General features: G+C 48.4%; 1 protein-coding gene across 6 annotated transcripts in view; it reads left to right on the forward strand.

The window, feature by feature from the left end:
• ARNTL (aryl hydrocarbon receptor nuclear translocator like) overlaps positions 1-12,135 on the forward strand; it is a 109,107-nt gene that overhangs the window by 79,827 nt on the left and 17,145 nt on the right. For 4 of the 6 annotated variants that reach the window (XM_045825789.1, XM_045825792.1, XM_045825791.1 and 1 more), the window contains 5 exons: positions 505-662; positions 2,384-2,463; positions 7,520-7,612; positions 8,691-8,808; positions 11,251-11,400. In XM_045825789.1, coding sequence (XP_045681745.1) covers positions 505-662; positions 2,384-2,463; positions 7,520-7,612; positions 8,691-8,808; positions 11,251-11,400 — 599 coding nt within the window. Of the gene's footprint in view, positions 1-504; positions 663-2,383; positions 2,464-7,519; positions 7,613-8,690; positions 8,809-11,250; positions 11,401-12,135 lie in introns of those variants that run through there. The other 2 variants (XM_045825793.1, XM_045825795.1) reach the window with 2 other exon arrangements.

Below are 12,135 nucleotides of genomic sequence, written 5' to 3' on the forward strand. Positions count from 1 at the left end.
TCTGATCCAAGGACGGCAGCGGTGGCTACCTGGCGACTCAGTCAGTGCATCTCCCGCAGGCCACACAGCAGGCTCCTCGCAGAGCTCAGAGACAGCTCACAGGGGACCACGGGACTGTTCCGGATGTTTTGCTCTTTAAAACCTCCACCTCCTTTTTGTCTTCTGCCCCCACCTTAAAATCCAGCTTTACGGAGGCTGAGAGGAAAAGAAATGAGAAGTTAACAATACAGTTCTCTGAAAAGACAGTTTTTGTAACATTTCTCCTTAATTTTAAGGCTGAGGTAAGCCTTAAAAAAAAGTTTAAAAAGTAACTAACTAATACTGACCTGGCAGTGAAGCCACTGTTTGGATGACTTTAGTAGAAAAGTCTAGTTTAGAATAATCTGCAAATTCTAGATTTGCCTCTTCAGATGACTGTTGAGAACAGGTATAACTTATTTTTGCCATTGTTTCCTTGGTGCTGGGTTACATTTCATGGAATTTATTTTTCATATTGTTGTTCAGGGAAGCTCACAGTCAAATTGAAAAAAGGCGTCGGGACAAAATGAACAGTTTTATTGATGAATTGGCTTCCTTGGTACCAACGTGCAACGCTATGTCCCGGAAACTGGACAAACTTACCGTGCTCCGGATGGCCGTCCAGCACATGAAAACACTACGAGGTGAGATCCCAGGTGTTACTGTCCCTTCACGCCCTTGCTCACAAATGGGTCACCCTTGCCTAGCATGTTCCTAAGTCCCTAAGGGCATTGTTTATGACTTGCAAATGTGTGGCCTTGAGTAATACGCCTGTAATTTTCAGCAATAGAGTCAATGCCAAATAAAGTGATTATTGAGCTTACGAGAGTGTCAAGACGCAGTTTTGCAGCCCTGCGCCCTCAGAGGGTAGAGGCCGTGTGCATGTGTCTGCGTGTGCGTGTAATCAGACCACGTGCTTACCAGAGAGGACGCCGCTGATGTCCCGTCTTTCAGACATGTGGGCCCAGACCCCACCCTTGCAGTGATAAACATCAGAAATGCAGGCACATTGCTGGACCAGAAGGTCGGTGTCAGTGGCTAAGAGGAAGACCTGTCCTGGCTCCTGGGAAGAGGCATCGCTGGTCCGCGCTCCTCGCTGCCTCCTTGTGGTCAGGAAGGAACACCGACAGGCGTCCTCCTGGAATTTCCCCAAGCTGGCGGGGCCCCATGTGAGGGAGGTGGTGTTTTTCTTCTGAGTGCGGCGCAGTTGAGAAAACCGAGGCGGAGATGTGGAAGTGACTTATCCCAACCACAAGAGAAATCTGAGACATATCGGGCATTCTAGTGATTGCTGTTCCTGGAATTTTCCATAGCTCGCCTTGAACTATTTGAGGGAGTTGGAAAGTGGGTGCTCAGTCAGATCTCTGAGCTGTGTGGTAAGAGAGTTGCATCTTGTTATTTCCACAAAGCCACCAGAAATAAGAAGTAGCTGGTTTTGTCTGACTTTTGATCACTATTCAAAAATATAATTGTTGTATCCTGTGCTTGGAGAAGGCATTTAAAAATTCATGTTAGCTAAAACAGTAAGACTGAATTACTGTAAGACAATTTCCATTACACTGGAAGGACAAGAGTGGCAGGTCCTGCGTTGTCACGAACAGCAGGGGTGCAGACCCGTCGTCTGTGCCTTGCTAGTTGCTCTGAAAGTCACAGACGCGTTCTGTTCACCTCCTTCCCCGTGGCACTTTGGACTGTTATGAACCCGTTTCATGTTATTTCTTCACTCTTCTCCTAACCATTCTGCAGATTCCAAGTTGTCTACTGCTGGCATTTTTCTCTAATAAGTTAGTGTGCCTCTGAACGATGCTGGGTTGACAGCCGTTTAAACAGAGGTCTTGCAGTCTTGCTCCATTTCAGTCCCAGGAGCTAGAGTTGCATTTTCTGAAGCAATGCAATTCTCTGGGTTGCCGGGCTCATTTACCTCACCACTGATGAAGGGGAACTCACGCTAAATGCCTTCTGCAGCACGTTTACTCAGGGCCTGGCAGACTGGGTGATTGCCCAAGGACATGTATGGTGGCGATCTCAGGGACTGCTGGCCTCTCTGCTTTGCATCTAGAGCAGCCCTCTCTCTTCAAGGCGGATGTGTAACTTCCTTCTGTTTGCTCTCGGTGTCTCCCATAGTGACACAGGCAGGCCCGTGAAGTCTCCTGGGGGCAACAGTGTTCCCTTTTCAGTGGAATTCTCTCAGGCATTACAGGATTCTGTTTAGAACCAGGTCTCACCTTATCTCAGTTAAGGAAAAAGAAGGCAAAGTGCCAGGCCCTGGTGGTGGGGGCTGGGCTGGAAGGGGTGAGGCAGTGGAGTGGGCTGAGGCATCATCCGAATATAAAGGGAGCCAACTCTTTCTCTCTTTCCCCCCAAGGTGCCACTAACCCATACACAGAAGCAAACTACAAACCAACCTTTCTGTCAGATGATGAATTGAAACACCTCATTCTCAGGGTATGTTGCAATTATGGGATTGTTTTACACAATATTTATTTTCACAAATGTCAGAGTTCGATACCGGCATGTGGGAATTTGATGTCTCAACACTGAACTTCTCTTAGGCCCACTTCCTCTTTATCTTACTGTTTGGACAGGCCTCACATTCCTTCCCGAGACCTTCTTCCTCCTCTTCTGCCCTTGCGTCAGCAAAAATTAGAGGTCTGTGCTCCTGTGATTTTAAATCAGAAGAGGCAGGATCTTGTTAAAAACAGGCAGTAGTTAAGAATCACACTCCTGCAGGAAGGTTTTAGAAAGGGACTGAAACTGAGAACAACTGAGAATTTCTCTGATTCTCACTTAACCACTAGCACAGAAACACCCACTGAAATCTTTATACCAAAATCCCTTCAAAATAACAAAACTTCCAGGGACTTCATGATCCAGCGAGGAGAATAAATGGAAGGGGTGGCGCTTTCACTCGGTTGACTGCAGCTCTTCATTCCTTCCTCTTGCTGCCTCCGCAGAGAGGCCGCTGGGGCCGCCCCGTGCAGCGCGGACTCGCCGGGCTGGGTCTGCGCAGGGCTCCAAGGCACGTCCCCGGTGAAGTGAGATCCAACTGAAGGGAAAGAAATGGAATTCAGAAATATGTCCCCTTGCAAGAACTGTAAAAAGAAAAACAGAAAAGCGTAACTGGAAGGCCCCCCACAGTCCGGTTGACGTGCTGGCTAAGGCCCCTCTCGAATCTTGGCTCCCTTGTGTGAGCAGATGTCCGTCCGCAGAGCGGGCGTTCATCCGCCTCCACGTGGACCTGCGTGTCAGCACCGTCCAGTCCCAGTCCGGCTCCCCTCCCCCTCCTGCCGGCCCGTCTACTCATTCCAGTGCTCTCTGCCCCTCCCCTCATGACCTGCTGTATTAATTGGAAAGCTTTCCACTGCAAGGAACAGAAGACATGATGAGCAATAGGATTTTTTTTATTTTTCATTTTTTAATTTAAAAAATTTTAATTAGTTTACACGAAGTATTATTTTGCATTAGTTTCAGGTGTATGCATAGTGGTCAGCCAATCATATACTTTACTAAGTGTCCTCCCTGATATTTCCAGTGCCCAGCTGGCACTGGACCATTGATAGCTACTTACAAAATAGTCATGGGGATGTAAAGCACAGCACAGGAAACATAGCTGATAATGTTGTGACAAATCAGGTTTTGTTTCTCAAGTATGGCTGGTCCTGGGGTTGGCAGTGATGGGTCAGTGCAGTGCCCCAGTGAGGTCAGCAGGAGCCAGGCTCTTGGTCTTCGCACACAACCATGCTGGGCTAGCGGTGCAGCCGCTTCCTTGGTGTAGCGAGATGTCTGTGCCAGGGAAGATAGGGCAGAGGCGGCTTTAGGCCAGTGGTCCTTTCCATCAGGAAAGGATGCACCCGCTTCCTGGAAGCCCAGCAGTAGACGTCCGCTTGTGAAGACTCGCCTGGTCTCCCCTGGTGCAGGGCAGGTGGCAGAGCCGGGCTTAGATTTCTCAGCTTCTGTAGCGGACACAGGCAAGAGGGAGACACGGTTCGGGCCTGGCCCTGGCAGCATTTGCCACACACACTGTCCAGAGCCACATCCGTTTGCTGGATTTCCCCCCAGAAGTGGCTCTCACAGCCCCAAACAGAACTTCACCTGTGGTCTGCTCGGCCCCTCCCTTGCCACAGAAGCCACCTTGGTGCCACCTTTTGGGCAGCTGTAGTACTGCCCCTCCCCAACGCACTTCTACGTGACTTATTGTTAGGCCAGGTCTTTGCCAGCTTGGATAGATGCAGTTCATTTTTTTTTTCACTTCTTTTATCTCTGCCAAAACATATTCCTTGGATGGTCCCACATTCTAGCTTGTCATTAGCAATCCCTTGAGGCTTCACGTGACTTGTAGATCTGCTAGGCATACCTTCTGTGTCTTTCATTTTTGTTCATTCCCTAATTCTGCAAACATTTTTTAGTACTTACTGTATAAGCGTGGCACTATTCTAGGAACATCCTAGCATGTTCACTGCTCAGCATGTTGGGTGGGGCCAAGGCTTCCTAGCAAATTAGTGATGACCTGTTGGTTGCCACTCTTGGGGCACAGTTATTCGGACCCACCTCTGCCCTCACCTCTCCAGCCCCTTCCTAACAGATGTCCTTGCTCTCAGCAGCTGCAGCTGTAAGCTCTGTCTGCTGCGTCCCTAGAGAAACCAGCAGGCCCAGCGTCAGGGGCCTGTGACCTGTGCAGTCGCACAGGGCCCAGTGCTTGGTTCTAATGCTCTGCCGTCGCCACCTTGGAAATCACAATTTTTTGTGTAAGAGTCCCTGCATTTTCATTTTGTGCAGAACCTGTAAATTATGTAGCTGGTCTTGATTGCCACACTGGTACTGGTAATTTGATGTTTTTAAGAAAAAAATGTTTATAAATTGTTTTATATATATAAATATATAAAGAGCCTTTTATAGTGACGGATGCATAGTAATTTTCTTGTTGCTGCTTTTCTAACTAATTCCGTATCACACGCTCACACTCAGTAGGGTATATAACAAGGATTTCAGTGCTGTTCAGGCTAAACACTCCATCTGAGACTCACCTTCCCTGCTCTTGTTTCACACACCACCAGGGTGGTCCGTCTTCCCTGACGACCCTTTTCTTCTTTCTCCGGCTCGCTGCAGGGGTTGTGAAGTCCCGCCCAATCCCTTGCTGGTTCCGGGTACCCAGTTCCCAGGAATTTGCCTCAACAGCGGGCAAGGGCCGAACAGATTGGCAGCAGGAACTGCGCTTCTCCTTTCCTCATCAATGCAAATCTGACTGATTGTGAGCTTTACTCAGTGCCGTTAGATCTTTAGTGAACAGTGTGTCAGGCGTGTGGTGTCTAGATACTCCACTTCCCCGCAGTTTGAAAAGCAGGCAGACCGCCCAGGCTCTGGATTATTTACAAACACTGTCCTACCCAAGAGCTAGCCAGGCCCTGGTTTTCCGGTGTCCCCATAGTGCTCTGGTGTCCACACTCCTCTGCTCTCTAGTTGTTCCCGCGGCCCCTGCCGCTTGCCCTGATGGTGTCCATCTGCCCAGTGAAGCAGGCCCGAGCACCTGGGCCTGCCCTGCACTGACTGTGCTCACTGGCCTTGGGAGACCCTGGCTGGGTTTGACTCTACTTGGCTCGTGTCGTCTGTTCAGGCCTGTCAGTGCCCAGATGTCAGAGTGTCACAGTCACCTTCTTCCCAGGAACCTTTCCTACCTCACCACTTCATCAATGAAAGGCCTCAAAATACTTCTCTTGTGGGATAGAAGATTGTCTGCAAGGCAAATGAGGAAGTTATTAATACCCTCGTTTCTGACAGAATGAGGCTTCCAGCAGATGGTGCTTAGAAAGTCGCTTCCCCCTCACTGTCATTCCTTGCCCCTGGACCAGCTTCGAGGCCTAACTTAGGAAGGGGTTGCTCCTAGCCCCCGCCTCACCAGGTAGCCCACCAGCTTCTCTCACGCCTTTTTCCCCAGCACAGGTGCATGCACCATTCCTTAACCTTCTGGCACGTGAATTCATTTCCTAGTTCTTTGAATTAAACTATATCCCAAGGGCCTTTCTGTGGAAAAGAGAATGGAGTTTCTCTGCTTTTCCAAAGAGCAGACAGCGCTAGTGAATAAAGCAAGATAGTGCCCCACTATGTATTGGAACTGCGGGAGCTGAGGAAAGAGTGAGTGCATGTCAGACTGGGGGGGAGGTTCCTGGTCACTAGGACTCCCCCAGCAGGGGTCGAGTAGTTGTCCATCTGAAAAGCTTTGGCCAGGAATCACACACATGGAGACAAATACTAGAGCTTTGGCAGTTATCTGCTCAGTCTCTCTAACAAACACTGTTCTGTCTCTACATCTGTCTTTGTTTGGCACTTTAGATTTTTATTTGTATTTAAAGTAAAGAGTGCCCTGGCTGGGTGGCTCGGTGGATCGAGCGCCTGCCTGCAAACCAAAGGGTCGCTGGTTCGATTCCCAGTTAGGGCACATGCCTGGGTTGCAGGCCAGGTCCCCAGTAGGGGGCGTGTGAGAGGCAACCACACACTGATATTTCTCTCCCTTTCTTTCTCCCTCCCTTCCCCTCTCTAAAAGTAAATAAATAAAATCTTAAAAATAATAATAAAAAATAAAGGGAAGAGGAGGTAAGAAGAATCTAAGGGGAAATTTTTGTTTTTCTTTTTTTACCTCACTTAGGAACAGCCTCGCCCTGGGTTAAAGGATAATATTTGAGAGTAGTAGCTTTCTATCCTGTGTACGTTAGAATCACTGTGGGGCACAAGTGGGAGGTAAAACAATACCAGTGATCCAGCCGTACCCAGATGGTCAGCATAAAACAAAACAAAACAAAAAAACACTGCTCCAGCCCTGGCTGGTGTGGCTCAGTAGATTGAGTGCTGGCCTGAGAACCAAGGGGTCGCTGGTTCAATTCCCAGTCAGGGCACATGCCTGGGTTGCAGGCCAGGTCCCCAGCAGGAGGCAAACAAGAGGCATTGATGTTTCTCTCCCTCTCTTTCTCCCTCCCTTCCCCTCTGTCTAAAAATAAATAAATAAAATCTTAAAAAAAAAAAAAAAAAAAAACACTGCTCCAAATGCTGAGAACCACTGTTCTAGTGCTCCCTGAAAATGGAGGTGTTCAAGATGGTGGCCGAGGTGTTGGAGAGGGGATTCTGACCTTACAGTTTTCTTCTCATCTCAGATGCTAGGATTGTACATAGAGTTGTTCAATCAGAGGAATAAAATAAGACTTCTCTGGACTTCAGTGCAAAAGAAATGTCTTAAGCTAAATTCTGCTCTGAAATAAAATTTACATAATTGGACTTTCCCCTGTAGTTAGCAGATCATAGGTATAGGTACATAGATCTGCCTTGGGCAGAATCTTTCTTTTCTCATAAGGCATCTGTTGTAAGCTCCCTGTTCTCAGGACGCCCGTGAAACCGCTGAGAGAGCAGTCCTGTGCTTTGGGTACTTAGAACACCAGCCCTTGTTTGCTATCAGAGTGATTGCAGTCATGTTCCTTGAAGTGTGATAAATTGATTATCCATTTCTCCTGATTAGGCAGCAGATGGATTTTTGTTTGTCGTAGGATGTGACCGAGGGAAGATACTCTTTGTCTCAGAGTCTGTCTTCAAGATCCTCAACTACAGCCAGGTATTGCTCCCGCCGGTGGCGCGGCCACGCAGAGGCCACCCCCTGTCAGAGCAGTCACGTGCCCCAGTCACACATGCAGTGCGTCTGTTGTCTCCCACCAGTCCCTCCTCCAGAGAATTCTCTGCGTGTTAACGGGGAAATGAACTTAAACTTAGAAAAATTTTTTAATATATGTGTGCTCCATGTTTCTGCCATTGGAAAGGTTCAGCTCTGATCTCAGCAGCAGCTTTTTAACTTTCTTATGGCTGCAAAATCCATCCCCTACAACTATGGGGTAGGGGTGGGGAGAAAGGTAGGCAGGTATTGCAGTGCCAGAGAACAGGAGAGGTGGGGCGCCACTGTGATGCTGTGTTTGCAGTGACTACCAGCTCTGTGGAACCTCAGCGTCCTCTAAAAACCGATTGTAATGGTCCATGCCTTCTATGAATGTCAGTAGGATCAAATAAGATAAACATTTATGAAAGCTTCCAGGGCACAGCTTTTCACCTGTTGTGTCCCTAGAGTTTTTATTCTGTGTCCATCCCCTCATTCATTCCTTCACTCATTGCATGCTGGTGGTTGCATGAACACTGTATAAGACAGAGGAATTAGAGTCAAAATAACACCTGTATGCATTAGAATTCATGTAAATGTAATGTTTTCCGAGTGTTTTATTCATCTAGTCTTATAAGAAAGTTATAGAGGAAGTGTTTATTGTCTCTGCTAACAGGATAGGGTATGGAGGCTTAAAGGGGCTCAAAACAGAGCCCTTGCCGACAGTCCGCCCCGCTGGGAGTCTCAGAAGGGACTCCGCGGGCATCGGAATTGAAAAGGCACACCCAGAGCCGAAAGATCCTCGCCTCTGGGAAGCGTGAACTATTTATTTAATCGAGCCCCTTTCCTCGTGTGCTATCACAAGCAAACTCCCGATGCCTCATTCATTGTGTCCATATCTAGGCAAAGTGATTGCATGTGTGTACATGTGCATATATGGAGTGTTTACAGTTGTCACACTTAAAAGACAAAATATAGGCAAAGCACTTAGATGATTTATGTTCTGCATGCTGTTGACTTCATTTTTGATGGTTCATCCCCACAGAATGATCTGATTGGTCAGAGCTTGTTTGACTACCTGCATCCTAAAGACATTGCCAAAGTCAAGGAGCAGCTCTCCTCGTCCGACACAGCACCCCGGGAGCGACTCATAGATGCAAAAAGTGAGTACAGAGAAGGCTGCTGCTTCCTCGGGACCCCGCTCACACCTGAGCGCAGAGCGAAGACCGCAGACCGTGCGCCGTGGTCTCAGCCTCTGGGTCCCTCCCTCTCTGCCCTTTACCGGGGCCACAGGTGCTGTCTTCGGCTAAGTGGAATCGTGTACATTCTTTTGTCTTTGTCTTTGTTTTGTTTTACACAGAGGAAAAAGACCTCAGCGTCCAAATTCATTGAGAGGGAAAACAGCTACTGTGATTCTTTCTGATTTTTAGTCATTTTTTTTTCAGAACCAGAAAATCCCCTGTTGTATGCTCCTAAGTTTAAAGGGCTCACACAAGTTTGATTTGTTTCCCCCGAAAAAGAAATAATCTGTTTATCTGGGGTGCACACTTGCAGCCTCACAAAAGTTAGAAAACTTAAAATATAGAGATAATGTTTCTTTGATGGAAGTGGTTCCTCATTGTATCAGCTTCCCTTCCTGGTCTCCTTCTTGAAGCAGTGGACGCACTGTTCTCATTCTCCCAGCTTTCTGTCTTGACCTTCTCTCTCCTGGGCCTCCTGTGTGCGGCCCCTGTCGGTCTCTTCTCCTTCAGTCCCTCGGGAGGCCGTGCACTACAACAGTTAGGAGTGTGGGCTCTGCAGTCAGATTGCTGGGCTCACTTCCTGACCTCACCAGTGACCAGCTGTGTGACCTTGAGCAAGTTACTTAACCTCTCTGTGCCTGAGCTTTCCTATGTGCAAAATAGTAGCTATTCCATTGGGTTATTGTGAGGATTGAACATGTTAATATACATAAAGCATGTGGGACAGTTCCTGGCACATCTAAGCACAATGTCAAGGTTGGTATTCACCTTGGCCCAGTGCAGATGTGGCCTAACTAGTTTCCTGCTTCCAAGCTCCCATTGTAATTCCTGGAGGTAAATACCAGCAAAGGAATCTCCTTTAAACCATGCTTGTCATTAAGGCACTCTTCTTCTTCCTAAAAGTACAATGCAGTTCCTGGTACTTGTTGTCCTTTACAGCCTGGCCCTTGCAACAGTTTAGTGACCTAAGGAGAAAAAGATGAATGGTGGTTGGTCCCTACCTGTAAAGCCCTTAGTGTGTAGCCCTGGAGACCAGGAGACAGACAGCTCCCTGCATAATAGGTACAGCCATAGAGAACGAATGATTCATTCTCATGGGGGCACGGGGAGAGGCCTCACCAAGTAGGCGACAGCCAACGTGGGTTTGAAAAGATGAATTGATGTTTGCCAGGTGAGGAAGAGAGGAAACCAGCTGAGGAAATGATCTGTGGGTGGGAGCAGAGGTGTGGCCTCCACAGAGTGGCCCCCGCCGTGTGGCCTGTTTGGTGCTACTGGAACAAAACATGCAGGGGAGGGGGAGGCTGGAATATGGAGACCTTTTTGTCCATGGGGACACAATGAGGGCTCTGAGCTAGGTGGGACAGGTCCAGATTGGCACTCTGGGCAAGACCCCTGAGGTGGCAGCGTGGGAGGCAGGCTGCAGGGGGAGGCCCAGGAGGAGCCCTGAACAACAGCCTGTGCCCTGACAGTTGCCGTTGGGTGGGCAGTGGGTTGTGCCCCCAGACATGCGCTGCCGTGACAAGCTGCTGGTGTGTCCGTCAGGGTCACGGCCAGTGCTCGTCCTCCACGGACGCTGATTCAGTTGGTTCCACCAGCACAGTCCAGTGCAGACATAATGTCAACCTCAAATAGGAGCCACGTTTGCAATTTAAAATCTCTGGTAGCCACATTAAGAACAGTAAAAATAAGTGTAAAACTAATTTTGGTACTATATTTTATTTAACCGAATAAATCCAGAATGAAATCTTTCACTTTTTCTCGTACTAAGTCTTTGGAATCCTGTGAGTGTTCACACCACACACTCCAGTCAGAATAACTGCATTTCAGGCATCCAGCGGCCGCCCGTAGTGAGTGGCTCCTGAACTGGACAGCACAGACCCAAAATGCGGCCCAGGACCCGGGCTGAGAGTTTAAGGGTGTTCTGCTCCATCCTTTCCATTTCGGTATCTATAGCCTGCCCGTCCTTCCAGGCCCCGCCCAAGTCCTTCCTCCTCTGGAAAACACGGGTGGTTTCTGCCGTTCGTTTGGCACGAATCACACATCGCCCCACGTTGCTTTAAATTTTTTCGTGGTGAACTTCCATTTCCCCTTCTCAGCCATGAACTCCGCTGCATGGGAGCCCTGAGCTTATTTCCTTCTGTCCCTCGGGGCACACAGGCCACTCGCCCAGTGGCTTCATTCTCTGTGATCTGGAAACTCATCCAGGCAACACACCTCTCCCTCCTGTGTCCTTTAAGGCCTAGACTGAGGAGAAATGTTACTCTCACGTCATTGTTAGGAAAGAAGAGGCTCTCTTCAAGGTCACACTCCCCAACCCGACAGACGTTACCCTCAGTTTATCACATTTTGTGTGTTGATTTGCAGCTGGACTTCCAGTTAAAACAGATATAACCCCTGGGCCATCTCGGTTATGTTCTGGAGCACGACGTTCTTTCTTCTGTAGGATGAAGTGTAACAGGCCTTCAGTAAAGGTTGAAGACAAGGATTTCCCCTCCACCTGCTCAAAGAAAAAAGGTAACCATTTCACAGATCTGTAAAAGCACATTACAGGGAGGCTTGCCTGCGGCACTGGCGCCCTCAGCAGGGTGTTGGCCAGTGTCCGCCAGCTGGCCAGAGTGGCAGCTTCCAGAACTGCAGCCAGGACCCCGCTACCTGCCAATCCACCCGACCCCCCCCCCCCACCCCCACTGACAATGTAGGGCAGTCGGAAGCAGGGAATGTTGGGAAGCCTGATGTGTTGCCATGATGACCGAGATTTGTGGGAAGGCTTCCTCTCTTTAAATTGTCTGTGATTGGTCGGGAAAGAACACTACCATCCACTATTCTGTCTCTTAAGCAACCCACCAATCCATCAGAATTACTTTTGCTAAATTCACCAATGACCTCTATGCTAAATGCAATGGTCACTTTTCATTTTTCCTTCCATCTTCCTCTTCTCTAGAATTCTGGGAAACTGCATACTCCTCATCTCTCCCATCCTCGGTTGCTTTGGGCTCTCTTCCTGGTTCCTCTAGCTGGCCCCTCTTCTGTCCTGGGCCACCTTCTCTTTTTCTATCTCCTCTCCCTCCATAGGTGGCACCGTGTACTCCCTTAGCTTTCACCGCCATTTATATTTCAGTAACATCCAAGTTTATATTTCTAGCCCAGACTTCTCCGTTGAATTCCAGACCCATAAATTAACTGCTTATTAAATCTACCCACTTAGATATCTCAAGGGCACCTCAAACATAGTAAATGTAAAAGCAACCA

The sequence above is a fragment of the Phyllostomus hastatus genome, unplaced genomic scaffold (genome assembly GCF_019186645.2).
Source record: "Phyllostomus hastatus isolate PE091 unplaced genomic scaffold, TTU_PhHast_1.1 phas_scaffold_585, whole genome shotgun sequence".
Classification (NCBI taxonomy): Eukaryota; Metazoa; Chordata; class Mammalia; order Chiroptera; family Phyllostomidae; genus Phyllostomus; species Phyllostomus hastatus.